Raw genomic sequence first — 27538 nt, 5'->3', positions numbered from 1 at the left:
GTTTGACATGTTTCTACCTCCAGGCCAAGAACGGCCACTAGAAGACAGAAATGCCAAACTATAGTCCTTCTGCCTTCTATGATCTCTACTGCACACACACACTCTGTCATCCAACAAACATGAACTGTTTGCCTACCTGCCACATGTCAGGCACTGTTCTGGAAATGGCAGTGAACAGAAGGGCAAAGATCCTCTAACCATGGTGGGGCAAGATCAAAAGCAAACAAGGAAAAACAAGCAAACATGCAGTGGGTGAAATGTGGTGAGCCACACTCAGACAAATTAAACAAGGACGCAGGACATCAAATGTTGGGACTACACTTGTGATAATGCTCTCAGGGGAGGCCTCACTGAGCATGTGGCATTTAAAGACCTCTGGTGGGCTGTGAAAGTAGGAAGTAAAGGGTCAAGAAGGCTGGACAGTTGTCTCAGATCTAGGCATCCAGCCCAGACTCAGGCCCCAAACTGTTGTGGGATATTTGTACACTGTGTGAAGTTGTATTGCTGTGGTTGGTGTAATAAAAAGCTGAACAGCCAATAGCTAGGCAGGAGGGATAGGCAGGACTTCCCAGCAGAGAGGGAGACTGGGAAGAAGAATCTAGGCAAGAGGGAGACTCCATTGAGTTGTGGAATGAGTTGGATGCACTGAATGGGAGAGAGATAAAAGCCACCTGGTAGAATGTAGACTAATAAAAATATGGGTTAATTTAAGTTGTAAGAACTAGTTAGGAACAAGCCTAAGCTATAGGCCAAGCTCTCATAATCATAAAAGTTTCTGTGTCATTATTTGGGAGCTGGCTGGCAGGACAGAGAAAGACTCAGTATACTAAACTTTGGGTGTTTATTGTGCAGTTGGGACTATATGTCCTTCCACAGTCTTGGGCCTTTGGACACGTAGTCTCCAGTTGGTCATGCTTCTTGGGGGATACTGGGGTGATAAGGCCTTGCTGGAGGAAGTACATCACTGGTAGCAGGCTTGAGAGTAAAAAGCCTTGCCCACTTTTGATCTGCTCTCTGCTTCAAGCTTATGGTTCAAGCTTGTGAGCTCTTAGCTTCCCGTTCCTGATGTCATGTCTGCTGCTTGCTGCCATGCCTCCTTACCTCCTCGGGAACTCTTACCATTCTGGAATTGTAAGCCAAAACAAACTATTCCCTCTATAAGTTGCCGTGGTCGAGGTGTTTTCACACGGCAACAGGAAAGTAACTAATACACGAGTGACTAAGGCCCACTTAGCCTCCCTTTCTCTTTAAATAACTCGTTTATCTTTCCTCCAGGATTACTTGTCACCAGGTAAGGGCTGGCTGCTCTTTAAGGAGTGGCCCAAGCCAGCAATCTGGGAGTTATTTGGAGTCCATTACTTAGCATTCTTCCACTACAGTGCTACTTATTCATTCAACAAAAAGGCTGGAGTACTTCTTGCGTACTAGATACCATCCTGGCACCACTTTTCTTTAATATTTAAAAGAAGGCACAGGCAAATGCAATAAGGCATAAGAAAGCAGACAAGAGATTGCTCTGCCTACCTTATGGCTCGCCCCCATGAAGTGCATCCTGCATGCTGCTCCCCAAATGATCCTTGTAAAATGCAGAAAAAAAAATTAAGTAATTTCCTTATTTTAGCAAAGATCACAGGCAGCCCGCACCCCCACCACTACTGACAGATGAAATTCCATTTTTCTTAATCTGGAAGCAGAGCTCTTTCTGACAGGCAGCCCCTCTTTGTACTGTTATCCATCATCTCTCAGCCCTCACAAATCCTCACATACTCACATTCTCAAAGTAGCCCCCACTATTGCCCCAGTGGCTCCCCCATGTCCTGCTTCTCTGCTTTTGCTAATGCCGAGTCTTCTGCCTGGAATTCCCTTGCCTCTTCTTTTTGGGGGTGGGGGTGTTGTTTTGTTTTTGTTTTGAGATGAGGTCTCAAGTAGTTTAGACAGGCCTTGAACTCACTTTATAGCCAAGGATCAACTTGAACTCTTGATCCTCCTATCTATACCTCTCAAGAGCCATTCTAGAAGCCCTGTGTGAGGTAAGAGAGAGAGAAAGACATCCATGGAAAGATGGACACAGTGCCTGGAGCTATTGTTGACAGACATTTCTTTCCCACCCTCCAATTCCCAAATAATTGACATGGAGACTTAATTGTAAGACAAATTGCTAAATGGTCTCATTAATAAAAACCTGGAGCCAGATATTGTGGTTAAAACCTGAGAGATCAGAGGAATAGGAAAAGCCATGCCAAACTCACCTTCCAGATGCCTCAGTCTCCAAAGAGACCTACTTCCTGTATACCCACACCTCTATGCCTTCCTGTTCTGCCATCTCATTTCCTCTCTCCACCCAGCTACATTACTTCCTGTTTGTCTGTACAGACCTCCAGATCTTTATGGTTAACTAGTGTTGGAATTTAAGGCATGTACCACCATGCCTGGATCTGTTTCCAGTGTGGCTTTGAACTCACAGAGATCCAGATGGATCTCTGCCTCCCAAGTGATAGGATTAAAGGCATGTGCTACCATTGCCTGACTCTATGTTAACTATAGTAGCTGGCTTCTTCCTTGATCCTCAGAGAAACTTCATCATGGTGCACGATATTGGGGGGACACAATACATCACCACACTTAATATTAATTACAAATGCTCAGCCAATAGCTCAGACTTGCTACAAACCTTACATTTAAATTAACCCATATTCTTATCTGTGCTTTACCATGTGGCTTGGTACCTTTTTCTCAGTACAGCACACCATCTTGCTTTTCTCTGTCCTGTAGCCATTTCCAAATGATCACTCAGAAGTTTATATTAATTATAAATGCTTGGCCAGTAGTTCAGGCTTAATAATAACTAGTTCTTCTACTTAAATGAACCCATTTCTATTAATCTATGTATCACCACATGGCCTATGGCTTACTGGTCCTTTCATATCTTGCTTCTTGGACAGCTCATAGCATCTGCCCTGACTCTGTCCTTCTTCATCTCCATCTTCAGTTGAGTGTATTGCCTAACCTTATTCTGCCTTGCCATTGGCCAAACAGCTTTATTTACCAACCAATAAGAGCAACACATATTCATTCACAGCATACAGAAAGACATCCCACAGTAGCCTTCTTCCTCCCAGCATTCTCAGTTTGGCTCTCCCACCTAACCTCATCCTGTTCAGCTACTGGCCAGTTGGCTTCTTTATCACGCCAATCACTGCGACATATATTCACATAGTGTAAAGAAATATTCCACAGCATTATTTGAGAACTGGCGGGTAGGAGAGAAAAGTCTGCCTACAAATGGCATTCTAACCTGGGGCCAGAATTCCCACATAAAACCTAACAAAGCTAAAATAAATTAAAAAATTAAAATTAAAAAAAGATTCTAAGCACACAAAAATGAAGCCAGGTGTGGCTTCCTAGTCTCGTGCCTCTCATGTCAGCTGTGATTAGGAGGTACATCTCGTGGGCCATGCCTCCAGGCTTGAGTTGCCAGCACACCAAGAGACAGGCCTCATGGTAGGTTCCTACAGTCTGCCATGCTGGCTGCAATACAGAAAAATATCTCCTGGCAGCTTCCAGCCGCAAAAACAGAGGCGGAGGTCCTAGCCAAGCTGCTTAGCAGTTTAAAGGCTTGGGAGAGAGAAAAGAAAGAGTATATACAGTCATAGATTTAAAAATATAGCTTTAAAATAATAAAATCCTTAAAAGGCATAAAGTAATATAAAAGAAAACAGCCACATAAAGATGGGAAATACACAGAGAGTATGGATTCTGTATGTTATTGTGTTGTCTTTAGATTTTCTGATTGCCAATGAAGGATTGGATTATGAAAACTGCTGGATTAAACCAACCTATATGTTCAAAAAAATTTCTTGCCCGGGGGGGGGGGGGGTTGGGGGGGTGAGGCATGCCTGTAATCACAGCACTCGGGAGGCAGTGGCAGGCGGATCTCTGTGAATTCGAGGCCAGCCTGGGTTACCAAGTGAGTTCCAGGAAAGGCACAAAGCTACAAAGAGAAACCCTGTCTCAAAAAACAAAACAAACAAACAAAAAAACCAAAAAAAACAAAAACAACAAAACAAAACAAAAAACAAAACAAAAAAAATTCTTGACTTCAAAATGGAAGTTAAAAAAAAAAAAGTTACTTTGGCAAAGAGGTTATGCTTTTATTTCCACAGGAAATGAGAGGCTGTAAATTCATTCAAGGTTAAAGATGATCAGGTTTGATCAAGGAAGACCTTCTGAAATCCTGGCTACAGACACAAAGAAATAAACCTAGAAAAACTACAAAACACATAATGTATATTTTACCTGCTCAAACATAAATCAAAATAATCATCTTTGGCTGACTTGTGTACATATAAGGCACAGTCTATATTTGTATTAATGCAGATATATATGTTACCTTTAAAAGTGAGACACCAATGAAAACAGATGACCCAGGTGATTCAGTATCTCAAAATGCCTTTGTTACAGTCTCCTCAAAATTCTTCATCCAGAATAGCTTCAAGGCTGCTGAGATGATCCAGCCTTACAGAATACTCCAGTCAAAACTTAACAATTATCCTGATTTTCTCAAGGTTCTCCCAAAGATACCAGTGCCCACAAACAGCAGGAAGCAGTCTAGAAAAAACAACACCTACATTCTCAAAAGATGGGTTATGGATATTTATCATTGTTTAAGGGGGTTGGTTACAAGTTGTTATTGATAATGATCAGGAAAAAAAGCTAAACAAATGAGATTAGATTCAGGGATCTTGTTTGGAAAAGAAGTGGGGGGGACATAGAAATGATAGGATATAAAGGTAGATTACTGAATCTACTTTAATCCAAAAAAACGACTATTAATCTCAAAATATTTTTACGTTGGTATGGATTTTGGTTTATTAATAGAAATTTAAAGTTATTTTTACTATATGTTTCTACTCTTGTTTGGGGTATTGTGCTTATGCAACTCATTTAAACATTTTTTTTTTCAAGACAGGGTTTCTCTGTGTAGTTTTGATGCCTGTCCTGGATCTCACTCTGTAGACCAGGCTGGCCTCGAACTCACAGAGATCTGCCTGGCTCTGTCTCCCAAGTGCTGGGATTAAAGGTGTGTACCACCGCTGCCTGGCTGCAACTCATTTAAAAATGTAACCTATAATTAAGAAATACAGATTAATAGTTAGTCATCTATAATAGTCAAACTTATAGTCTTGTTAGGTATGTTTTCAAGGTCATACAACAGATACATTTAGATAGATGAATAGATGATCTTCAAACACTTTAAAGACCTATAGGATTTGACTTTTAATATGTTTAATAATGTAAGGCTTTTCATGACAGTGAGACATGTCTGCTCCTAACAGCACCCATTTACTTCAAAAGAAGATGATGGGCATCAAAGAACCTCCATATGGAGTTTGCTTTCTTTATGGCAAAAGCTAGCCATGTGGGCAAAGAAATGTCCTTGCCTCAAGTGCTGATAGTATGCTGTTGAAACTGAACCAGCAGGATGCAAAACAAAGTGACTGTCAAACTTTGTCAAGACAAGGTAGGATAGTTCTTCAAAATTTCCTGTTTCTCAGCAAAGTCTGTCAGATATGGTAGACCTGGAGGCCAAAGATGGATGCCCCAATGTTACAAAAGAACTTTGGGTGACTATCTAGGCAGCCAGATGTCCCTATCTTTAGATAATATTACACCCTTTTGGGGTCTTTGATGCAGTTAAAGACTAAATAATTAGATTCAATGTTTTAAGGTAAATTAGGCATAAAACTTTAGACTCACAAAGATATTATCTTATAAGAAAATATTTTTTCTGATTTTGCCAAATACAAATGGACTGGATATTGTAACTGTAATTCTTACTTGGTAACTGTTTTGTTGCATATAATTTTACTATGTGAAAGACAAAACCTTCCTTTTTTATTTAGATAAAAAAGGGGAAAATGGACTATTTCTTTATACTGTGTTAATATATGTTGCTGTGATTGGTTTGATAAAGGAGCTGACTGGCCAATAGCTGAACAGGATAAGGTTAGGCAGGAGAGCCAAACCTCGAATGCTGGGAGGAAGAAGGGTGGAGTCGGAGGAGTCTCCAGCAGATGCAGAGAGAAGCAAGATGGGCATGCCATACTGAGAAAAGCTACCAACCCACGTGGCGAAGCATAGATAAGAAATATGAGTTAATTTAAATGTAAGAGTTGAGCTATTGGCTGAGCATTTATAATTTTAAGCCTCTGTGTGGTTACTTGGGTGTGGCTTGTGGGACAGAAACTTCTGTCTACAAGAAACAGAAACATAGCTATCTAAACACAATACCTCTCTCCCCATAACAAATTAAAGCAGGGCAGAGAGGAGGGATATAAACAGCACAAATACCAAGTCAGGGGTTAGGAGTACAGCTTGGTAGTAGAACCCTCCCTCATCTAGTAAAGACCTGTGTTGGATCTCCCGCATCTGGGGGAAAAAAGAGCCAAGAGAGATGGGCATACTTTATTTACAACATTACTTCATAGGGTTGGGTTTGTGGTGTCAAGAGAATGGTCATCAACTGCAGCTGTGCCTCTCGACTCAGTTTCTCTCTGTGACTGGTCCCAGTGTCTCCTCTGTAAAACCCATATAGCTGTAACTGCAAAGAGAGTGTGTCCACCTCCTTGGTGCCCTGATGACTGTCCTACAGGCATCTGGCTCCCAGAAACCCTGGGCATGATGCTTCTCCACCATCTTTCTTAATGTTTTCTTGTTTCTTTTGAGAATTGTTATTCCTCACTTCATCTCTGAAGGTGTGTCTCTCTATAGGTTCCCAAGGAAAACACCCATAGACTTTTTGCTTGTATCAAGTAAATACCATTTTAGGCCAGCCACCCCATCTGTAACCAGGAATAACATCAGATTGCAGGGATACTGACTGGGGTTAATTATATACAATGTTTAGGGGCCGGGCAGTTACACAGGGACTCTGGAAGTTCTTGGCATAATACTATAGCATTACAATAATTCTGGCTTACAAATTATAGCTCAGAAGGAGCATTACAGGCAAAAGCATCTCTGACTCCAGGGCCATCCGAAAGCAGAATGTAAAAAATAAGTTGTGAAATACAACTTCTCTTCCTGAACCTTCAGAAAAGCAAAGATAATGTTTCCATGTGCAGCCCACATGCAGGGAGCAGGGAACAGGCGTCCAGATTCTGGGGAGGACTTTCTTGGCCCAGGTGGCCTGGCCTACTGCCAAGATCTGGCTTCCTTTCCTTCCTGAGCCTCGAAGCTGAAGTGAGGGAGCTGAATGGAGGTGGGGCTTAAAATAAGGATGCCCTGGCCTTTCAGGTTTTTTCCCCCTTAATTGGGGCCTCCCTCCATGCTGGATGATTAAGTGCTTATGCAGCAGAGCAAGGCTTTAAAGGGTAATTTGAGACATTTAAGACTAGGGATACCCAAAATAAACATCTTAGCATCAACTTCTGGGGCCTCTTCCTATGCCCCAGACACCACACATGCAACCTTGTGGTGTGTGCACACTTTAGGACTATTTGCTAGGGATGCTAAGTGAATAAGTCTCAGGTAAGATTAAGTGTTATCTGAGATTGTTGGGATGTGGGTAACAGTGGGGTTTGGAAAATTCAACTAGCCACAGGGAATGAGAGAGGCAAATAGCTTGACTGTGTGACTGAGTAGATAGAGCATAGCCTCCAGAGTCCTGGGCCTGCCTGTTCAAGGTGGTCTCAGGCATGAATCTGGGTAGAGGGAGAGCTTGGAAGGATGACACTGTGGCCCACCATGTCCCAAAGTCTCAGAATGGGAGCCTGACCTCTTGCTCCGGAACATCCCTGGACTTGCTGCTTAGTTTAAAAGGTTACTATTCCTACAGGACACAGGACAAACAGTGTGCCAAACTCATATAAACAAACTCATAATACAGATGGCAGATGGGGATTATGGACACAGGGTTCTACTTTGGCAAATAACCATTCCTAAGGAATGGCTCAGCTCCCAGGCACTCACATCTTAGCCTTAAGCTATATTCCGGGGGTTGCCTAACCAAATTTCATATAGAATTAAGGTCGAGAAGGCAGGTGCCTTATTTTCAGGCAAGATTTTGGTCTTGAGGAGGATCATGCTTACCCCCCGCTGAGTGTAGACTCCAAGAAAAGCTACCCCACTCGGTTTCCTCACATTTGGGTAATAACCACATTGTTTTAAGTCACATCATTAAGAAGCCACCAGATCCCAGGGCTGGTCTCCAAGTCCACCCGTGTGATCGACCTCGGGGCCTCAGTTTCTCCACCTGTAAAATCGTCTCTGGATTAAATAGAGCCTCGCCAGCTCCTGCAACCTTAAGCGTTAAATGTTTACATAGCTGGTTCCACTAGGTTGGCAGTGAACAGGGTTAAAGCCCCACTTCCTGCAAGGTGAAAAGGTAAGCAAACATTTCGACCTCCCCTTAGCCTTGCTCCCGGATTGGTGCCCCGCCGGGTCCCAGCCGCCTATCGCGTCTGCATCCGTCATCTGGATTGCTAATACACTCATTAGCATAAAGAGTCTTTCGAAGACCCGGCGCCGGAAAACCTGAACCGGAGTCTCTGTCCCTTTAAAGAGAAAAGGGACCTGCACTCTTTGGTTAAGGGCATCTCCTCCGCACGGTCCTCACGGTCAAATAGAGAAGTCGTACGGTAGTCTACCCAGCCGACTACCCCGACGGTGGGCATCTATCCCTGGGGTGCACGGCGCGCGGGCCCCCGGGAACTGCGCAGACACCTTTGGTCTCGGAGCTGGGCAGTCTCAGTCGGAAGGAGGCAGGGCCGGGCAAGCAGCAGGACTCGGGAGCCCTCGGGCACGACCCGGGGGCTGGCGCCCAGGCGGCCGCGGGAGGTGGCTCTTGCGGCAGGGGTTGGGGGGTGTGGGGGGGAGGTAACCGAGTGCACGCGTGGGGCGGGGTCTTGGTGGAAGGGGCGGGGCCTACGGGGCCGGACCGCGGCGCAGGGCGGGCTCTGGCGGCCGAGTGTCACACACGCGGCGGCTCGGGAGGCGGCGGCAGAGGCAGCGGCAGCGGTAGCCGTAGCGGCAGGCGCCGCCGGGACGGGCAGGGGCGCGCGGGCTCCGCCGGGCGCGGGCCTCCTCCTCCCTCCGTCGCTCGCTTGCTCTCCGACCCGCGGAGGGGCCGGGCTTGCCCCGGCGTACTGGAGAAGCCCGCAGGCAGCCGCGGCTGGCACGGGGCAGGGGCGCGCTCCGCGGGGGGGTGCGCTCGGTGCGGGCGTGAGCGGCGGGGGGCGCCCGGCCTTCCGCTCTTCGAGGCCGGGGACCCTATGAGACGCGCCCGTGAGGGGCGCGAGATCCGAAGCTCGGGCGGCGCGCAGCGCGGGCGGAGGGCTGTGCGGCAGCGGCCGGAGCCGGGCGGCGGCCCGCAGGAGGCGGCGGCTGCGAGAACTTGAACTTGGCGACGGGTACCCCGCACGCCCCCCACCGGGGCCGGGGCGTTGCGGGACTGGGCGGCAGCGCTGCCCCCCGAATGGCTGCGGCGGCGGACGGGGCTCGCGCGCCGCGGCCCTAGGCGGCCTCTCGCCATGGCCAAGTGGCTGAACAAGTACTTTAGCTTGGGCAACAGCAAGACCAAGAGTCCGCCGCAGCCGCCGAGGCCCGACTACCGCGAGCAGCGGCGCCGGGGCGAGCGGCGCGAGCAACCCCCGCAGGCCTTACCGCAGGCCTGCTCGGCTTCCTCGGCGTCCTGTGGGTCGGCCGCCGCCTGCTTCTCGGCCTCGTCGGGCTCTCTGCCCGACGACAGCGGCAGCACGAGTGACCTCATCCGCGCCTACCGTGCGCAGAAGGAGCGCGACTTCGAGGACCCGTACAACGGGCCGGGCTCGTCGCTGCGCAAACTGCGCGCCATGTGCCGCCTGGACTACTGCGGCGGCGGAGGCAGCGGCGGCGGGGAGCCCGGCGGGAGCCAGCGCGCCTTCTCGGCGGCGGCGGGCGCTGCGGGTTGCTGTTGCGCGGCGTCGGGGCCGGGCGCCGCCGCCTCCTCGTCCTCATCCTCCGGCTCCCCGCACCTCTACCGCAGCAGCAGCGAGCGGAGGTCCGCCACGCCAGCCGAGGTGCGCTACATCTCCCCTAAGCACCGGCTCATCAAAGTGGAGAGTGCGGGTGCTGCGGGGGATCCCCCGGGAGGCGTGTGCTCCGGCGGCCGCACCTGGAGCCCGACGACCTGCGGAGGCAAAAAGCTGCTCAACAAGTGCGCCGCCGAGGAGACCGGAGCCGGCCAGAAAGACAAGGTAAGACCCCCAAACTACTGGTGCGCATGGGAAACTGAGGCACCGCCAGTCAACTTTGCTCTGGCACCCTGGAGCCTAGGCCACGGCGCGCACTCTGGTCCGACTCTGTCTCTTTGGCTTCTCCTCCCCATACGCCTCCTTACAGAGCCCACAGCCTGAGCGAGAGCACCCCGCCTAGCTTTGCCCAGAAGACAGACTCAGCCAGCCCTGCCTGCTCCCCAAGTAACGTCAGCTTCGGCGGGCCTAAAAGAGCATTTGCTCTTGTTTGCCCCGGGGTTGTGTGGTGGTCCTCCTCCTAGATGTGGCTGGGAACTGAGGTCCAGAGCGGGAAAGGGACTCTCCGGGGCATGCTTTTCCTTACTGGCTGTCCCTGAATGTGTGTATGTAAATGCTTCTAAACCTCGCACTCTGCGTGCCAGGTTTCCGAAGCCAAGCCAAGCGGCCTGTTGTACTGGAGCGGTATTGGGAACCCCCACGCAGGCTTTTCCGGTCTAAATGTCCGTCCTCCCAGGGAACTCACCGATCTGGTACTTCCTACCTCCTCTCCCCAGCTCCGGAGGCGGTCTGCTGAAAGGAGACCTACTTCTGCCTCCCCATTCTCTTACCTCATTCCACCCCTTACAGTACTACCTCGGGGATCGGGGACGAGAAGCCTTTGTGGCAACCCCCTGCCAGTCAGGCCTTTTAGTGGTCTCCTGCTTCGTAGCAAGAGTTAATTACAGCCAGGCTCCTCTGCTCCTTCTCTTCACTCTCCGGGGTTGCCCTCCCTTCCCCCATGAAATACTTGCTCTGTCTACTTGTAGTGGAGGCAGTGTTTTGATTAAATCTGGGGCCCAGTGAGAGATCTCGATCCTTAGGGCAGGGTTGCCTGGCTGTCGGGCCCCTGCTCTGGGTTCTCCCCCACATTCTTCTTGCAAGCTCAAACTTTTGCCCGGACTGATAGAGACTGGATCTCCAAACAGGGAGACATTTTTTTACCTGTCAGCTGGTGCTTGGCTAGGCTTCTTTTTATTTTAAGGGAGAGATGAGTAAGGGGATGCCCTCCTTTAATTTTCCTGCCTGGTTTTCTCCCTGGGGTCACCCTCTCCCCTGCTTTGTCTGCCCAGGATGGATGGTGCGTGCAGTCTGAAGGAGCCTGGTGCTTACTGAAACGGGGTGGGCACACGCCTTGGAAGCTTGTACTCTGGGCTTCCCAAGCATCCAAGATACCACACTTGGATGACAGCTGGAAGCCATGGTGATTGCACACCTAACAAGGGGGCAAGAGAGAGAGATGTCTTTGATGAGAACTGAGCGCTGTTGAGGCTTGTGGTTGATGTTTTAGGAAAGATGAGACTCTTACAGCTTCATATATGGTCAAGCTTGGTTTGGTGTGCCCACTGGGAGGACCTGGAGGCTTTTGTATATGAAAGTTATGAGAAAGCTTTCCAGAGAGGTTTGCAGCTCACTGCACTTGGACTCCTGTTACCATTGATGCCCAAGACCACCCCCCAGGGGGCAGACTTTCTTTGTCCCACTTAGTAGTTCAGCCTGCTCACTAAAGTTGTTTTTTTTCCTGGTGGCTTTCAAAACTGTAAGAAACATTTTTTTCCTAATTAGAGTTAAGACTTTGAAATGCTTAGTAATGATACTTTGTAGCTGGAATGTTAAGTGTGTCTAAGACTTGGCTTCATTGTCACCAGACATTTCCCATGGGTCTTAGTTCTCTCCTGCTGGCGCAGGCAGGGGAATCGTGTGCTGTGCCTGTCGGTATTGAGTGCTGTGACAGGTCATCCTGTGATGGGGCCTGGTGTTGAATGGGGGCCCCTGGAGGGCACCTCTGAGGCAAGGCCATTGTTGAATTGGAGCCACTAGTGATTGTGGGTGGCTGGAGAAGGGTCTGGTCCTTCAGAGGACTTCAGGCCGAGTCTTCTGTGGCTGGGAACGGAGAGGTTCGAGTTGGACAGGACCAGGATCCTAGAGGGGCTGCAGGGCCTGGTCAAGGGCTTGTAAACAGAGTTGTGTGGTGGTAGGGGTTACCGTTTTTAAGAAACTGTCTCTCTGGGCCGGTTTTCCTCTCAAACATTGTAGCTTTGATCTTTGAAGAGTTGTCTCTCTTGGGAGACAAGGGAGGAAATTCCCAGATGCTCCTATCAGGAGGAAAGAGGGCGGGCCGCAAGGGAGTGGTGGCAAGACAGTAGACTAGCTAGCACAGTGGTACTGAGTGTCCCTGGAAGCTGGCTAAAACACTATGGGAATGTAGGCCTGGATTTTTTTTTTTTTTCCTGAGACAAGGCTCAAAGAATGCTGACCTTAAACTCACGAGGTAGCCAAGGGTGGGCTTGCATTTCTTTTTTTCTGGTTCTCTGTGTAGACCTGGTTGTCTTGTAACGTGCCCTGTAGACCAGGCTGGCCTCGAACTTAACCTCTGCCTCCCGGAGTGCTGGGATTAAAGGCGTGTACCACTGCCATGCAAGCTTGAGTTTCTGATGCTCCTACTTCTCCCGCCCATACCTGTGAGGACTACGGGTATGGACCACCTGGTTTTATGCAGTACTGGAGATTGAAACCCAGTCCTTGGTACATGCTAAACAACCAATTCTACCTAGGGAGCTGCATCCATCCTCAGCTCCTCCTCTATAGTTTCTTCAGAAAAACAAAACTCACACATTGGTTTTATTGATTCTTTGACAATTTCATACGTATGTACAAATGTACCTTGATCACATCCGCTTCTAACTTCTCACTCCCCCTCAATTCCCCCCCCCTCCAACAATTGCTGCTCCTACCTTAATCTCCTATTTTAAAAAATTTCCTACTGAATCCAGTCAGTGCTGTCTGTGTGGACATGAGCAGATTACCAGGGCCACCCCGAATCTCAACAGCTATCAGTTTGCCAATAGCTCCTCAGCCAGCCGTGGAGCCTCATGAGTCCCTCGCCCACCCATGGTAGGATTATTGATTGGCTTGCTCTTGTACGGATCTTGTGTGGGTAACCGCAGTTACTGTGAGTTGATGAGTTCACAGCAGACGACATTTTAAACTGCATTCCTCCCCAGCCTCTGTCTCTGAACTATTCCAGCTCAGTCCCTGAAGCTTGTGACTTGACAGTTCTGGCCGGAGCCTTGAGAGTGCATTTTGACAAGAAGATCCCATGATGATGGTTCTCTACCCAACTCTCAAGTCTTGTGGCCAAGACCACTTTGGATGTAGGCTGCAGGTGCACATCTCTAGCTTAGTATGTGGCCAGTACCTCCCATCTAGCAGTCAGAAGGCAGTCTGGTTTTCACATTATTTCTAGCAGAGAGCATTTGGAAAGCCAGACCTACTGTGATCCAGCCTGAACATCCCCTGTACATCCCTGAACCTGTCTTCGGTCCCCACGGGTGGCTGCAGGGAAATCCCCCTTAGCCCGGGGCAGCATTGCCTCCTGTTGTAGACCTTAGCAAAGTGGCCTGTGCCAGCGTCCAGTTTTAACCCCAGACCTGAGTTGAGAGTTCTGTGCCGCGCAGTGGAGCTGGTGGTCCGTGCAGCCATGTTTCTGTGCTGCTCACACCATGGTTCAGATTTGGGGTCCCTTCCTGTCCTTCAACACTTATCCCTTGTTCTTTTGTTCATTCTGTCATCCCCCTGTTCTCCCAGGTGACTGAGTCCTGGGGCACATCCCTCAGCCACAGCCCCGCCCACCAGCACCACATCTGTTTTCCTTATAGACTCACCTTGGGAAAGAGACTTCACTGTTCCAGATGCTCCCCTAACATAAATTAGCTGACCAGCATCTTGTGCTGAGATGGGGTAGGAGAGTGAGTTGAGTGGGAAGGAGGCAGAGGTTAAGGGTGTAGTGATCTTTGGTCTGAGTTTCTGGAGGAAGTGGATGTGTTTTTTCATCATCCCCCCCCCCCCCCCCATGGTGCTTTTGGCAGACATGGGATTGAAGTAGGATGGGACCACTGTAGGCTGTAAGGGGGTTTGTATGTCAGACTGAGTGTGTGCCTACATGTTCACCACCATAAGACCGCCTTGTAGGATGTGTTCTTGGAAGCCAGAGCACATACACAGTGGGTCTTCTTGGGAAATGAGAGGTGACAATAGAGGAGACGTGATGGGGGTGTGTGATACCAGGTGGGGGCCTCAGGTTAGGTCTCCCAGGTGAGTTTGTTACATAGGGTAGGGGAGGAGGGGGTTGTTGTTAGAGCGTTGGCTCTGAACCTTCCTAATGTTGTCCTCATGTTGTGGTGAGCCCAACCATAAAATTATTCTGTTGCAACGTCATAACTGTAATTATGCTACTGATCCCATTGTAAGTATCTGATATGTAACCCCCCACCCCCCATGGAGTCGTAACCCACAGGTTGAGAACCACTGGCTTAGAGCCTTTAGGCATGTCTGGAGGAGATAGCCTAGAATTAGGGGCACTCGTAATTATTTCGGGTGAGAGGTAGTAAGGGTCTGAGCTCCTGGGAGAGAAAAGAAATTGTAGGGTGAAGTGGGTAGAGCTAATCTGCCTTCAGGAGGCAGAGGCCGGAGGATCTCTGTTGAGTTCAAGGCCAGCCTGGTCTACAGAGCTAGGACTACACAGAGAAACCTTGTTGGAGGTGAGGGCAGGGAGAAGCCAGTTACTTTGTGGGTCTCCTTCCATGCAGCTAAACCGGTCTCATCCAGTTAGGTTTTGTGCTGGTGTTTCTGTTGTCATAATTAAATGGTGTTTCCAGTACACCTGGGAAAGTCAAGATGCATCATGACATCAGTTTGCCAGAGTTGAAATACATGCTAGTGTGTACCAACACTTGGTATTTTGTCAGCATCCACAGAGTTGAGGTTTACAGAATAAATAATAATAATTTTTAACTTGAAAAACACCTACCAGTTAGTTTCTGAGCTCTTTGCTAGGTGGGAGGAATTTAGAGAGAAGTGTGGCTGAGGAGGTGTGCCAGGGTATAGAAGAAGGCTGTGTGTCCTGGGCTTTGCACCTGCCTGTGGACTTGATCATAACCCTCTGGCGCTCAGTGGGGAGAGAGGGAAAACCAGGTCTGTATTCCCAGCTACTCTGGAAGTTGAGGCAGAAGGATTATAAAATCAAAACCTATCTGGGTGGCTACAGAGTGAGGCCAGCCTGGTCAACTTAGATTTTGTCTCAAAGTAACAAGACTGGGTCTGGAGAGATGGCTTAGTGGTTTAGAGTACTCCCTGCTCTCCAGAAGACCTGGGTTTAATTCTTAGTACCCACGTGGTACTCATGTATAAACTCACAACCATCTGTAACTCCAGTTAGGGGGTCCAATGCCCTCTCTTGATCTCTGCGGGCACCAGGCACATACATGATGCACAGATAGCATGCAGGCAAAACATAAAAATAAAAAGTGGAAAAAAAAAAGTTCAGTACAGAGAGGGCTGAGGTGTTGCTTAGTGGTAACATGTTTGTCTAGCATGCACTAATGTGTGACGAAACTTTCCCGGGGAGACAAACACAAGTCTTGGCAGTTTTCTCCTCTGAGAATCTTTGCAGCTCCGCTTCCTTCCTTCTGAGGAGACTCAGGTTTTCTTGTTTACTCTGGCCGGGAGGGGCCTAGTGAATCTGGTCAGTTTCAGGGACTTCAGGAAGCTATTTTGAATTGTTTACCTTCCTGCTCAAGTTGCTTCCTGAAGGGTGGAAGGTTTCAGTCTCGAGGAAGGTTTTGCACAACCACCAGGCCCTGGATTCAATTCCCAGTACCTTGAATTCCCTCCACCCCCAAATTGAAACAAAATTATTGACCTTACGTGGACTTGTGTTTTCTTACTTCCTAAACCATAAACAGTTGTGTAGCCATGTATGTAGTATTACTTTGTATTAGGCCTTATGAGTCAGCTAGACAGGGCTTCATATACCCAAAAGGCAAATATCACTGTGCCTTTTTTCTTATTTTGTTTATTCTTTAGAGACAGAGTCTCTATGTAGATCAGGCTGCCCTTGAACTCACAGAGAGCCTCCTGCCTTTGTCTCCTGAGTGCTGGCTTAAAGATGTGCGCCTCCATGCCTGGTCTTCTACATTTTATATAGGAGCCTTAAGCATCCTTGGTTTGTGGTATCTGAGGAAAGTTCTGGAGACAACATCCCCTGGGTATCAAGAAATGAACATGCACACTAGGTTCTCAAGCCCGAGACGGTATCGAACCTAAGGAAAGGCTGACAGGTGTGCAGAGGGCTGGACAGGCCTGAATGCTGGCAGTGAAGGTGGGTGCCAGGTGAGCTGACTCTTGAGGGATGAATGGGAATGCCTGAGCTGCTGCTTGTGTGGAGGATGGTGGGCCTGTAGGCAGGTGCAGAGAGGACTCAGAGTTGGCAGAACTGGTCTCGTGGGCCTTGCTGCAGGGGAGTTGACCTGCTGCTTGGTCTTTTCACATAAAATCACTAGTCAGGATCAATGGAAGCCAGGGTCAAAATGTCAGCCATTTCTATTTGATTGACAGTCATCTTCTCCAGTCCTTACAAAGTCCTTTTGGGGGCAGGGGGAGCGGGGGAGGAGTCCTTTTTGGAAAAGGTTAGGACCAAAGTTTATTGCTATAGTTTGAGGACAGGTTCCCCATTCATGTCCCAACCCTTGAAAGCAGCGTGAGAGAAATGCTGGCTACCAAAGCTGTTTCCAGTGTTAATTCTGCAGGTCAGAGTCCTCCCAGTCATTCTAGGTACTAGGTCCAAATACTGTGACAGCTGTTGCTCCATCACAGGTCACTGCAGCCTCCTGGCTTTTAAACTAGAAGTCAGCCACCCTTTTTTTTTAAGGGCCGGAGCCAGGTAGAGCTAGATGGTCTGGTCTCCCTCGCAGCTGGTTGGCTTGGCCATTGCAGCTAAAAGCCGCCTTAGAGAATATATTAGTATGCATACTTGTGTTCGGTACAACTTTATGTTCAAAGCCAGGCAGCTGGCCCCTGGGTTATAGTTTTCTGCCTAGGCATCAGACACTGAGTATCATTTCCGGTCTTGATGGGGCTCACTGATTCCCCTGCAGTACATGCTCTTACGACAGGGTGGGGTTCCTTGAGGTTTTCTTGAAGTCGGAATCTGGGACAGTGTCCCTTCTGCTGAATGCTGTTTACCAAAGCCAGTCACAACGCAAGGCCAGGATTCAGAGAGGCAAGCTGCAGGGATGCAGGCAAGCCGGCAAGCCGTTCTCCCGGCTTTCTTTCGGTACTGTCAGCCCATCTTACAGATAAAGACGATGAGGTAGAGAAGTGTCACAACTTCCGAGTATCAGGACACGGTGCACACCTGTGCATTCTGAGTCGGCTGCCCACGGATTAGGCCCACGGTTTCCAGTTAAGTGGCCGTGGGAAGGCCCTGCTGGTCTGTGATGGTTGTCTTGTTCCTCTGCCCTTCCACTAATGTTCTCCTTCTTAGCTCCCCTCCTTGCTTTTACCCCAGCTGGATTCTCTCTCCCCATCTCTCCACTGCTGAATTCCACAAAGGAGATGCCAATGCTGCACTTGAGTTATTTTATAGAGAAATTCGGCACACAGAGTAGGCGCATCCCAGAGGAGAGCTGCACAACACAACGCGTGTCTTGTAACTGTCATGGCCTCTCACTCTGACACGAGACCTCCCCTCCCCCAAAGGATTGGCTAGGCTGTGTGTGCTCTGCTGTGAGATGAAAGCTGGTGGCACCTCTCTGACCACATCAAGAAAGAACTTAAGTTTCCTAAAAGGAGATCAGGTGGCCGTCTTCTCTAATTACACACTCTCAGGAACAAGACTGATTAGGGCTTAACCCCAGGCTTGATCCTATCCTCTCTCTGCTCCCAAAGCATTGCTGTTCTCTAACCTTGGCTTTAAAAGGCAAATCTGAAGCAGGTGTGGTTTCCTCTGGTCTTGCAGCCAAGCCCTCCTCTGGTGAGTTTAACTTGTGTTGTAGAAGCAGAGGTCAGCTTTGGTCATTGAAAAAAAACCTGGACTTGGGGCCCAAGAGATGGCTCCGCAACCTGAGTTTGATCCCTGAAACCCACATGGTGAAAGGAGAGGACCAACCTTTTGAGGTTGTTGTGTGGCCTCCACATGGGTGCCTACACACACACACACACACACACACACACAAAAAAACGAACCAGAAGGCTGGGGCTGCTGACTGGTTGATGGCACCCCATTGGGTTAGGAGTGCATTGATAGAAACAGATTGCAGTGGTCTGATTTCTCAACTTCTGTTGGTCCTGTATCGTCTGAGGACTTGCTATATGCAAGTCATTGTCCAGAGCCGGGGACATGAGGATGGGGCAGGAGCTAGCTAGCCAGTGCCTGCACTTAAGGAACTCCCCGTTGGGGACACAGATCTGTCTGCAGGACAGGAGTGATGTGTAAACAGTCTGTGGGTGAGCTGAGAGCGATCCTGCAGAGGCTGGTCTGGGCAGCACTGTGGAGCTGAAGGAGGGGAAATGCCTTCACCATTGGGAAGCCAGGAAGGTGCCTCTGAGGAGGAGATGCTTGGGCAGGGAAAGAGTACTTACTGGTGGTTCAGGGAGTTTGCACGGGCGTGCCAGCTGGTTGTCCTGCATGTGTTCCGAGCCAGCCGCCGTTCTGTGGGCTTAATATGTAGTTCCTCTCACTGCCTGCCTTTGATGTGTGGGCTGCTATCATTTCCATTTTATTTATTTTGCTTGTATAAGGCAGAGATGAGATTTGAAGCTGGGGCCAGAGGCTGTTTCTAAGCACGGTGCTGTATCACCTCAAATTGCATAATCTCACACTTGAGTTTTTCTGCTTTGTTTGTGGTTTATTTTACTCTGTAATTTCCCTAGACGTAAGAGCGACTGGTACTGTGATCTTGTAATTATTCCACAGCCTGATGGTCACTTTTTTTCCCTGTAACTCATTGGCTTCTCAGACCCACTTTGAGGAAAGTGTGGCGTTCCCCATTAGCCGATGGAGTGTTGGAGCAGAACCTGTCCTGCCTCTCTGCAGGTTCTAGCTGGACTGGCAGCCTTCTCTTCTGAGGCCAGTGCCCTCTGAGCCAGGATGGGGAGGCGACTTGGCCAGAGCTTGAGTTGGCAGGAAGGGTGACAGTCTGATTGAGTTCCGTTTCTTCCTATGTTTTGATTCTGAACCGCGCTGCTGAGACCATTGAGGCGCATGGACGGAGGGCCTTGCTTCCACAATGGAATTTTCCTTTGCTTCCTGTTTGGTATTTTCCAGTAATATTTCTATTAATGTTTCACTTTCAGAGGTGCTTACTTCCTGAGAAGCGAGAGCTTTCTCAGTGCTGAGCCAGGAAGGACTGACTTTTCCTCTTGGTCATTCAGTTCCTTTCTGTTCTCTCCAAGGAGTCCTCTGGATTTCCCATCATGCTGGAATGGAAAGGGGTGGGGGCGGGGGTGCTCTGGTGATGGAGAAAGGGTTAGTCAGGACCCTGGGGGTGTGACTCAGCCCTTGCTGGTGAGGCACTTACAGTAACTAATGGTCAGAAAGTGGCTTCCCGAGGCCTGGAAGGAAGAAATGGCTTGACAGGTGTAGGGTGTGTGTGTGTGTGTGTGTGTGTGTGTGTGTGTGTGTGTTGGAGAGTGGAGGTCCTCTAAGTAGGACTTGCTGGCTGAACCCAAAGTCTCCAGTTGGAATGACTTTGTTTATGTATTCTTTTTTATTCAGTATCTCTTGCTTAGAAGTGCTACATGCTGGGTGCTGTTCTGTGTAGGTGGTACGGTAGAGCTTTGCACCGGACATGAATAGCTCACTCTCCCTGGAGTAGATAGAACTTAGAAGGGACTTTACTGAAGGGCCAGGTAGTGTGAGCTGTACCTCTCCAAGAGAGAATTGCACACAAGAGAAGGACCAGGCAAGAGGGGGAGGCAGGAGCTGGCAGGGTGATTGAAGGGGCAGTGCAGAGGTCAGCACCCTTGGGCAGGGCAGGTTGAGACTGGGGCATGTGGAACAGGCAGAGCTCTTGAGCCTTATGTGTAGAAGTCTTTCACTTGAACTCCAGTTCCATAGGAAGCCAGAAGAAGTTCTGAGCAGAGTTGTTGCATGGTCTGGTGCAGGTTTAAAGAGGATTGCTTCAGGGCTGGCATGTAGCTCGGTGCTAGAGCACTTGGCTTATTGAGTGAGAGGCCTTGGTTAGAGAACAGAGTGGAAGGCACAGGCAGGCCATTGGAACTGGGGTGCCCAGCAGCAGGTGATGAGAAGAGGTCCAGGTCTCGAGAAGAGACCCATGGTTTCCTGACAGATGACTAGCAAGACAAAAGTCAATGTGTTTGCTAGTTTGGGCTGCATGCTAGCTGGGAAGATGAATGGCTACTGGCTTTGTTAGGGGTTCCCGAGGAGACAGGAGGCAGGGATGGCCTCTGTCTGGGACTGCAAAAGAAAGTGGGAATGCAGGAAGAAGAGGAGGCCATGTGAAGGATGGCTACAGAGAGGGGGTAAGATGGGCATCCAGACAGAAGGAGCCATCTCCGACTGTGGGACTGGAAGCTGAGCCTGCTGTGTGCATTCAGCTGTGGTCAGAGCTTAAGAGGCCCTGCAGGGTGCTACTACAGGGTCCTGAGAAAGGGGACAAGAGGTCCATTGCTTTGGGGAGAAGAGGTGCTGGTCTGTGGTCAGAGCCTCTCTCCTGGAGAGGGTGGGTGGGGTCAGGGCTCCACCAGGGCTGCAGCTGCTCCTGTGCACTGAGGAGAGTGCCCTGCTGCTGACCACTTCTGATAAGGCCCATGGGGTGCAGGGAGGAGGCCATCAGTGAGGTGTGGAGTAGGACTCCCCAGTTTATAACATACTGTAAACATAAAGATGACCAGAAAGTTCCCGATGGTGAAACTTGACCATCTCGGCAGCCATGCATTCTCAGAAGGCCAAACAGCCCCAAAATCCGGATCTCTGGTTCATTCTAAGCCACAGCATGTGATTTGGGAGTGCATAGTATTCTGGGAATGGTGGAGCCCCTACCTGCCCTTCTGTATGTGGTATTGTGAGCTAGCTCTGCCCAGAGGCAGGACTTGGCAATCAGTATGTGGTGTATCAGTGTTGGTGGTAACTTTATCTTTTATAAGAAGATTGAAGTTTGATACAGAAACATAAAACTAAAACAGAAGCCAACTCTGACTGCAGAATTCAGAGAAAACCACTACTGTTCCCTACCTGTTAGTGTTCTGTGACTCACCATCTTCAGTATATCTATCAGTCTGCTTTTCTTCCATGTCAGTTACTTCTTTCTGCCTTGTCTGTTCATGGAATGGTGTCTTCATTGTCTCAAATGTGCAACAGCAGTGGTTTTTGCCTCTCTCTTGCTTGCCAGTTTTCGCTAACTTAGCAGGTCTGTGATGGTGTCCCTGGTTAAAGGAGAGTTGTTGGGTACTATGGTAACATGCTTGGCTGCTCAGAGTGTTCTGGAAAGGCGTTTTCACTTCAGGTCCTGTTCACTCTTCTCCACACAATGGGGAGTTGGATGCAGTTTGGTTTGGTTTGTGGTTTCTTGGTTACTGATGCATGTGCACATTAGCTATTGGTTGCCTTTCTAAAGTTGTTTATTTACCTCTGTCTTCTGCCCATCCACGCCCACTGCCCCACTGCAGGCTGATCTTCCTGTTGGCGTGTAAGAACTCTGCAGTAAGGATGGCAGCCTGCTTGTTTTGTAGAACGCTTTTTTAATTTTGGCAGTTCAGGTTCTATGTCTGACGCTTGTGTTTTCTTACAGTGAATTATTTTCTGTGGTCATATGGGGCTCAGTGCTCCTCGTGGTGTCTTACCCCTTACTCCAGTACTCACCTGTACTGATCCCATGGTTTGCTGTGGTCTTTTTTCCTTTTTTTATGACTAACTAGAGGTGTGACTCTGGGCACCCTCTCATGCTTGCCCCAAATCTGCCTCTTTTCCTTCAGGTGCCTTTTTAAACTAAAGTGTCTTGGCTTTTCTTGTCCTAACAGTGTGTTAGTTCACAGGTGATTACAGTGACTTTTATATAAAATACCTTTTATCTGCAGATACCCTGGCACGTAGTACAGTTGTGACTTGTGACACCAAGGGAAGTAACCCAGTATTAGTTCTTAATTTTATGCCAGACCTGTTGCGTGTGCGTGCATGCATAAGCAAGCAGGAGAGCTACTCTATCTCTGGTTGTGTTGTGTGGGTGTCCCTTCTACACTACGGGACTGAACTGGCTAGGTATGTTTGGGGCAGTCACCCACAGTGGTTTGCTCTGCCTCTGTGACCTTAACCTGAGAAATCTGCTTCACTTTTGGACAGTGAGTTGGTCAAGGAAGAGATGAGTTGTTCATTTGTCTGAGGAGCTGACTTTACGAGGCCAGTCATTGTTCCAGCCCTTAGCTGATCCTTGTAGGAGAATCACACTCTATGGGTGAAGCCTAGGTGCTGTCAGAGCCTGGGACAGTTGGATGCTGTATAGAGATGCAGTTAAATGACTTGCAGAGCAGCAAAGAGGCCTTTACAGACAGTGTGGGTTCAGGCAGTGGTGAAGTAGCCTGTGGGTAGGATCATTTGCATGTGAAGGATGGATGAGACCTTGGAAGGTGTAGGAACTACAGGTCACTTACACTTTTTAACACTTTAACGAAATCCAACGCAAATAGTATTCCCACATTTCTCTCGCTTCCCTCATTTTCTCTCCCAGGTGTTTGCATCCTTGTCAGAGGCCTGTCTCACTCCTGGCTTCAGCTAGGTCTAGTACATCCTACCATGTCTGCTATGAGGACTGTGACAGTAATGAATTCATGCTGGAGTGCCAGATTAAGACCAGATGTGTTTGGGGGTGGGGGGATAAACCTGGGGAAGGACAGATGTTTGAATGCTTGTAGCTTGAAGAGGCCATGGAATGTCTGTCTCATCCGTACACTTACCCTGTGTAATACTGTGCCATTCAGCTAGGTACCAGCCTGGTAGCCGTTAGGACCAACGGGAACACAGATTTGTAAAGTTTAATTTGCTCAGCTCACACCTTAGTAACTATGCCACAATTCCTCTTAATTATGTGTGTATATGCATGCTCACATGTGTGTGAATGTATATGCACATGTTAGCATGTGTGTGTGGCTCTGTGCACACATGTGCTCATGGGTATGAGCATGTGCCCATATTTGCTTACATGTGTGAGTGTGTATGCATGGGTGTGTGCATGCATGTCTGCGTGTGTGTTGTATGCTGTGTTTTTGTTTCCTTTCTCCCTTCTACTATATGCTCCTCCGCTTTCTTTTCTTCTCTTCCTCCTCTCTTGAAACGGGTCTTGCTATGATGTCTTAGCAGGCCTGGAACACACGATGTAGATCGGGTTGGCCTTAAACTTTTGAGAGCTTCCTGTTTCAGCTTCCCAAGTGCTAGGATTATAGGTGTGTACGGTGCCTGGTTTCTAAGCCTGAATGTCAGTAGTTTTTAAGAATCCCATGGTGGTTGATTGTGTGACCTGCTCTCCCAGATCCATAGTCCCCTGGGAGTGCCTGGGGATCTCTTAGTCTGACCATCACCCCATCCATCCCAGAAAATGTCAGCGATAAGTACATTTGTCCCTTACCACCCAGGTCAGCCTTTTGCACAACTTGGATTGAGTTTTTTTTTTTTTTTCTTTGTAATTTATTTTTATTTTATGCTTATGGGTGTTTTGCCTACGTGGTATGTATGTGCACCATGTGCATGCCTTGGTACCTTTGGCAATCAGAAGAGGGTGTGGGATCCCCTACCTCAGTCCTGTGCAAGATCAGTGAGTGCACTCAACTCTGAGCTGTCTCTCCCCTCTCTCTGAAGAGGGTGGTGTCTTCGTGCCATCCTGTCGTGTGTCCCCCCCCCCCCCCCCCCCCCCCCCCACCTGTGATTGTATCTGCTGAAGCTCTGCTGGCCAGATTCCTTTTCCTCCTCTGTGGCACATAGTACAGCTTGCTAAAACCAGTCTGACCTTGCCCCTTCCACATGAAGACCTGTGGATGTATGATGATGATATCGCAAGCTCAAGTGCTAAGGACAGGGACTTCAAGATTACAATGGAGGGCTTTGATGAAGCCCAAACTCAGGAGCTTGCTATAAAGTAGAAGGACTGGTCAGAGCAGGTTCCAAGTTGGTGGGCCAAGATAAGTGCTAAGAAGTTCTCTTGGGAAAAACAACAACAACATCCCAATGATTGGATGAGGAGCAAGGCCTTAGGGGTGAACTGGTAAGGATTCAGAAATAGAGGGGAGCCACAGGCCTAGATTCCAGAGGAGCAGAGGAGAGACTTCAGCACTTAGCAGGCAGCAAGTGAGGAGGAGATTGCCTGGCTGAGTGCACGGTTGTTAGGAGCTGCACATTCTCTGTCTTTGCCCTCCCGGCTAGCCAGCAAGGCCATAACATGGGAACTCAAAACTGTTGATCCAAACACTGCAGGACCCTATTGGTGGTCCATTGATTGTGCCATGAAACCAGCCTTGGCTTTGGGAACAGAAGCCTGATCTCACATGCTATGCCTGGACTTACGTAACTTAGAATACATAATTAGCTTTTCCAGGCCTGGAATGGCCCACTGTTACATGGGGTTAAAGAGATGACATTGCCTGACCACTCACTGTATGGTATGCTTTTGCCACATGGAGCTTCATGATTGGTCTTTGTGAGGGGGTACCATGAAGATCCCCACTTCACAGGTGGCAATATGAGATGTTTAGGGGAGGTGAGCCAGGCACTGTAAAGGTTAAAGCCATTGCTTTCTGTGGCAGAGCACAGGGCCTGGCCTGTGGAAAGAGCCGTATGACTTTTGTATTACTTTGACTGTGCTTGTCCTGGTGCTTAGCCCAGCTTTAAACTTAGGGCTTCTTAAAGCCACAGCAAAGCCAAGCATGGTTTTGCTTTCCAGCCCCCGGCTGTCCTCAGAAAGGACCCTGTCCTTTTCCTTCCCTGAAAGTGGAGAGCAGAAGGAAACGCTTTCCTGGGACCAGCCCTGAGTTCTAGGGCTGTGTGTGCTGCTTGCAAGTCCCCACACATGCTTTATGTATGAGGCCCCATTTTTTTGAGGAGGAAACTGAGGCTTACAGGTGGTGCAGCTAGTAGTGGGCAGAGCTGGACCTGGGGCTGTGTCCACCCCTCACCTCCTCCTCTGTGCTGCTTAGGGGCAGGGGATATTGAGAGGACAACTCTGTGTCAGCTCTGGTAGTCTCAGTACTGTGAGGCCGGCCAAAGCCCACTAGTCTTTCCATGGTGGGTGATGGAAGACACTGGAGCAGGAACCTGACAGGGTCAGAGCTGTGCTTTGGAAAACCTGTGTGTCTGCAAGCCCAGGGGGATGAGCTAGAGAGGCAGGCCTCGGTGGAGCCCTGAGGTGGAGACCTCAGTTAAGCGAATGTCAGATCTGTCGGCAGGGGCAGCAAGGATCTGACCCCAAGTTTGCCCCTTAAGCCATGAAACACGTGCCTGGCCTTTCGGGCAGCTCTTAGAACAGCACTGGTCAATGGAGGGGAATCGATCAGGCACTTGTCAAGGTATAGGCTTTTCTGGATCACTGTTGTCCATAGCCCAATGCTCTCTGTGGAAATCTGTAAGTTACTTCATCTTCAGAACAGCTGTCCACATCTGTCAGGATCCCAAAGTCTAGGTGAGAGTGGAAACACATCACACCTTGATACTGCTGACTGCTCACCTCTGAAGGACATAGAGCAAAAAGGGCAGAGCAGCTGATTGGCTCATCTACATGGGGCTCAGGAGCTGGTGGAAACAGCCACGTGTGTTCTGAGGATGGATGGAGCCGGCCATTGAGGCTTGGTTTGGAGGCTCTGCTATTGGTGAAATTATTAAGGCCACTCCACATAGTTAAAAGGGAGGTTTATTTTGCGGGGTAACTTACAAATAAAGGGATAGGTTGCAGGGTCTGGGAAAGGGATGGCGCAGTCCGGCGGTGTTCTCTGGAGAACTCTGCTCGGTCTACCTCCTGCGTCCAGGGTCCCGGAACTAAGAAGAGCCTCTCCTCTCGATCCTGGGTCTTCAGCATCCTCCCTCAGCCCTGCCTTGTGGGTGTGACCATTACTGAAGCCTCAATGGGGGTTGGAACTTCCAGGCCAAGGCTGGGATGGCTACCCACTACACTCTGCTGTCCCATCTGACACCACATGGAGTTGGAAGCATTCTCATGTGTCAGGACCAATGATGACTGCTAGAAGGGAGCCACAGGGAAGTCACCCCATGGTCCTTGATGTCCTCTGAAGAGGAGAATGCAAAGGGAACACGTAGCATGGGATGCTAAGCTGATGCTGACCTGTTACCTGTGGACACTGTCCTCCCAGGGGAATGAGGACTTTGAGAAACAATAAGTGCTCAGAGCCTTTGGGTCACCAGGGGAAGCAGCAGCCTCTGGAGGTGCCTGCTGGTCTCGGAGACACCCTGAGGATTCCCCAGCCAGTTCTCTCTGCCTTTCCAGTTCTGTCCCTGGCTAGTCTGTCCAGCAAGGGGCCAGAAGGAAGACTTCAAAGATGGAGGTATTCTCCAGCTTCTTATCAGGCTTCCACAGGGCCAGATCCACTCGAAACCCATCTGTGGTGATTGTGAAGTGACAGGGTGGTGGGAGTCAGTGGCATCACCTGCCAGTCAACTGCAGGACAGCTGAAAACGCTGTGACAGCCTGGATTCCATCGCCAGAACTTGGGCTGAAGCTTGTCCAAGTGCGGAACACTGAACTCGGGTGTGTGACTGGGTTTGCCTACTGTCATGGCACGGTCTGACTGGGTCCCTGTGGGGTAAGGTGGCTGTGGGCCTGATTCTGAGACAGGAAACTATCCAGGCACGCCTTTTGTTTGGAGTTCTCTGAAGGTTTTAGCCATGACGCCTCTGGTGGTAGCAGAAACGTCTGGTAGTGACAGCCCACAGTGCGCTGCTGCTGAAGTAGTTTGGTCAGTTTGTAGTCCATAGATGGAGACTGTTCATTTTTTGAGCTCCATTCATTGCATCCCCTCCCCCATCTCCTTAGTAGAGTTGCTTTATTTGATTTGTACTTTTTTGTGCCTTCCTGACCTGGTCTCAGACACCTAGACCCTTTCTTTTTGGTAGCACCTCCACCCTCGTGGTGCTGGCTCCTCCGCCTGTATGAAGTGCTAGCGGGCGCTTTGGAGGCTCCGGTTCCTCCCTGCAGTTCAGCAGCCTGTGGCTCGTTGGCACTACAGCCTTTTGTGCCAGGGAAGTAAATGTCGGTGGCATGCTCTCTCTCCTGTTTAGAGCTATTTTATACCTGTGTGGTAGAAGTATACTGAAACGGGACACCAGGTTCACACATTCTTGTGCCTTCCGTAGACTTTTACAAAATTCAGACAGGAATCAGCTGCTCTGGCTGAGACCTGCCTTCCTCTGAGATCTATATATTTGACTCTCAAAGGCTTGTGTGAATAGGACACGGAAGTGCCCTTACATTCAATCT

The 27538-nt window shown here is 49.1% G+C and overlaps 1 protein-coding gene across 1 annotated transcript in view; it reads left to right on the top strand.

Moving 5' to 3' along the window:
- The first annotated feature begins 8954 nt into the window (after positions 1–8954).
- Positions 8955–27538, top strand: part of Shb (SH2 domain containing adaptor protein B) — a 115821-nt gene continuing 97237 nt past the window's right edge. The window contains exon 1 of the mRNA XM_036178564.1: positions 8955–10235. Coding sequence (XP_036034457.1) covers positions 9531–10235 — 705 coding nt within the window. The 5' untranslated portion in view covers positions 8955–9530. The remainder of the gene's footprint in view (positions 10236–27538) is intronic.

Source organism: Onychomys torridus, chromosome 2 (assembly GCF_903995425.1).
Source record: "Onychomys torridus chromosome 2, mOncTor1.1, whole genome shotgun sequence".
In the NCBI taxonomy this organism is placed as follows: domain Eukaryota; kingdom Metazoa; phylum Chordata; class Mammalia; order Rodentia; family Cricetidae; genus Onychomys; species Onychomys torridus.
This window is presented reverse-complemented; position numbering and strand designations above follow the sequence as displayed.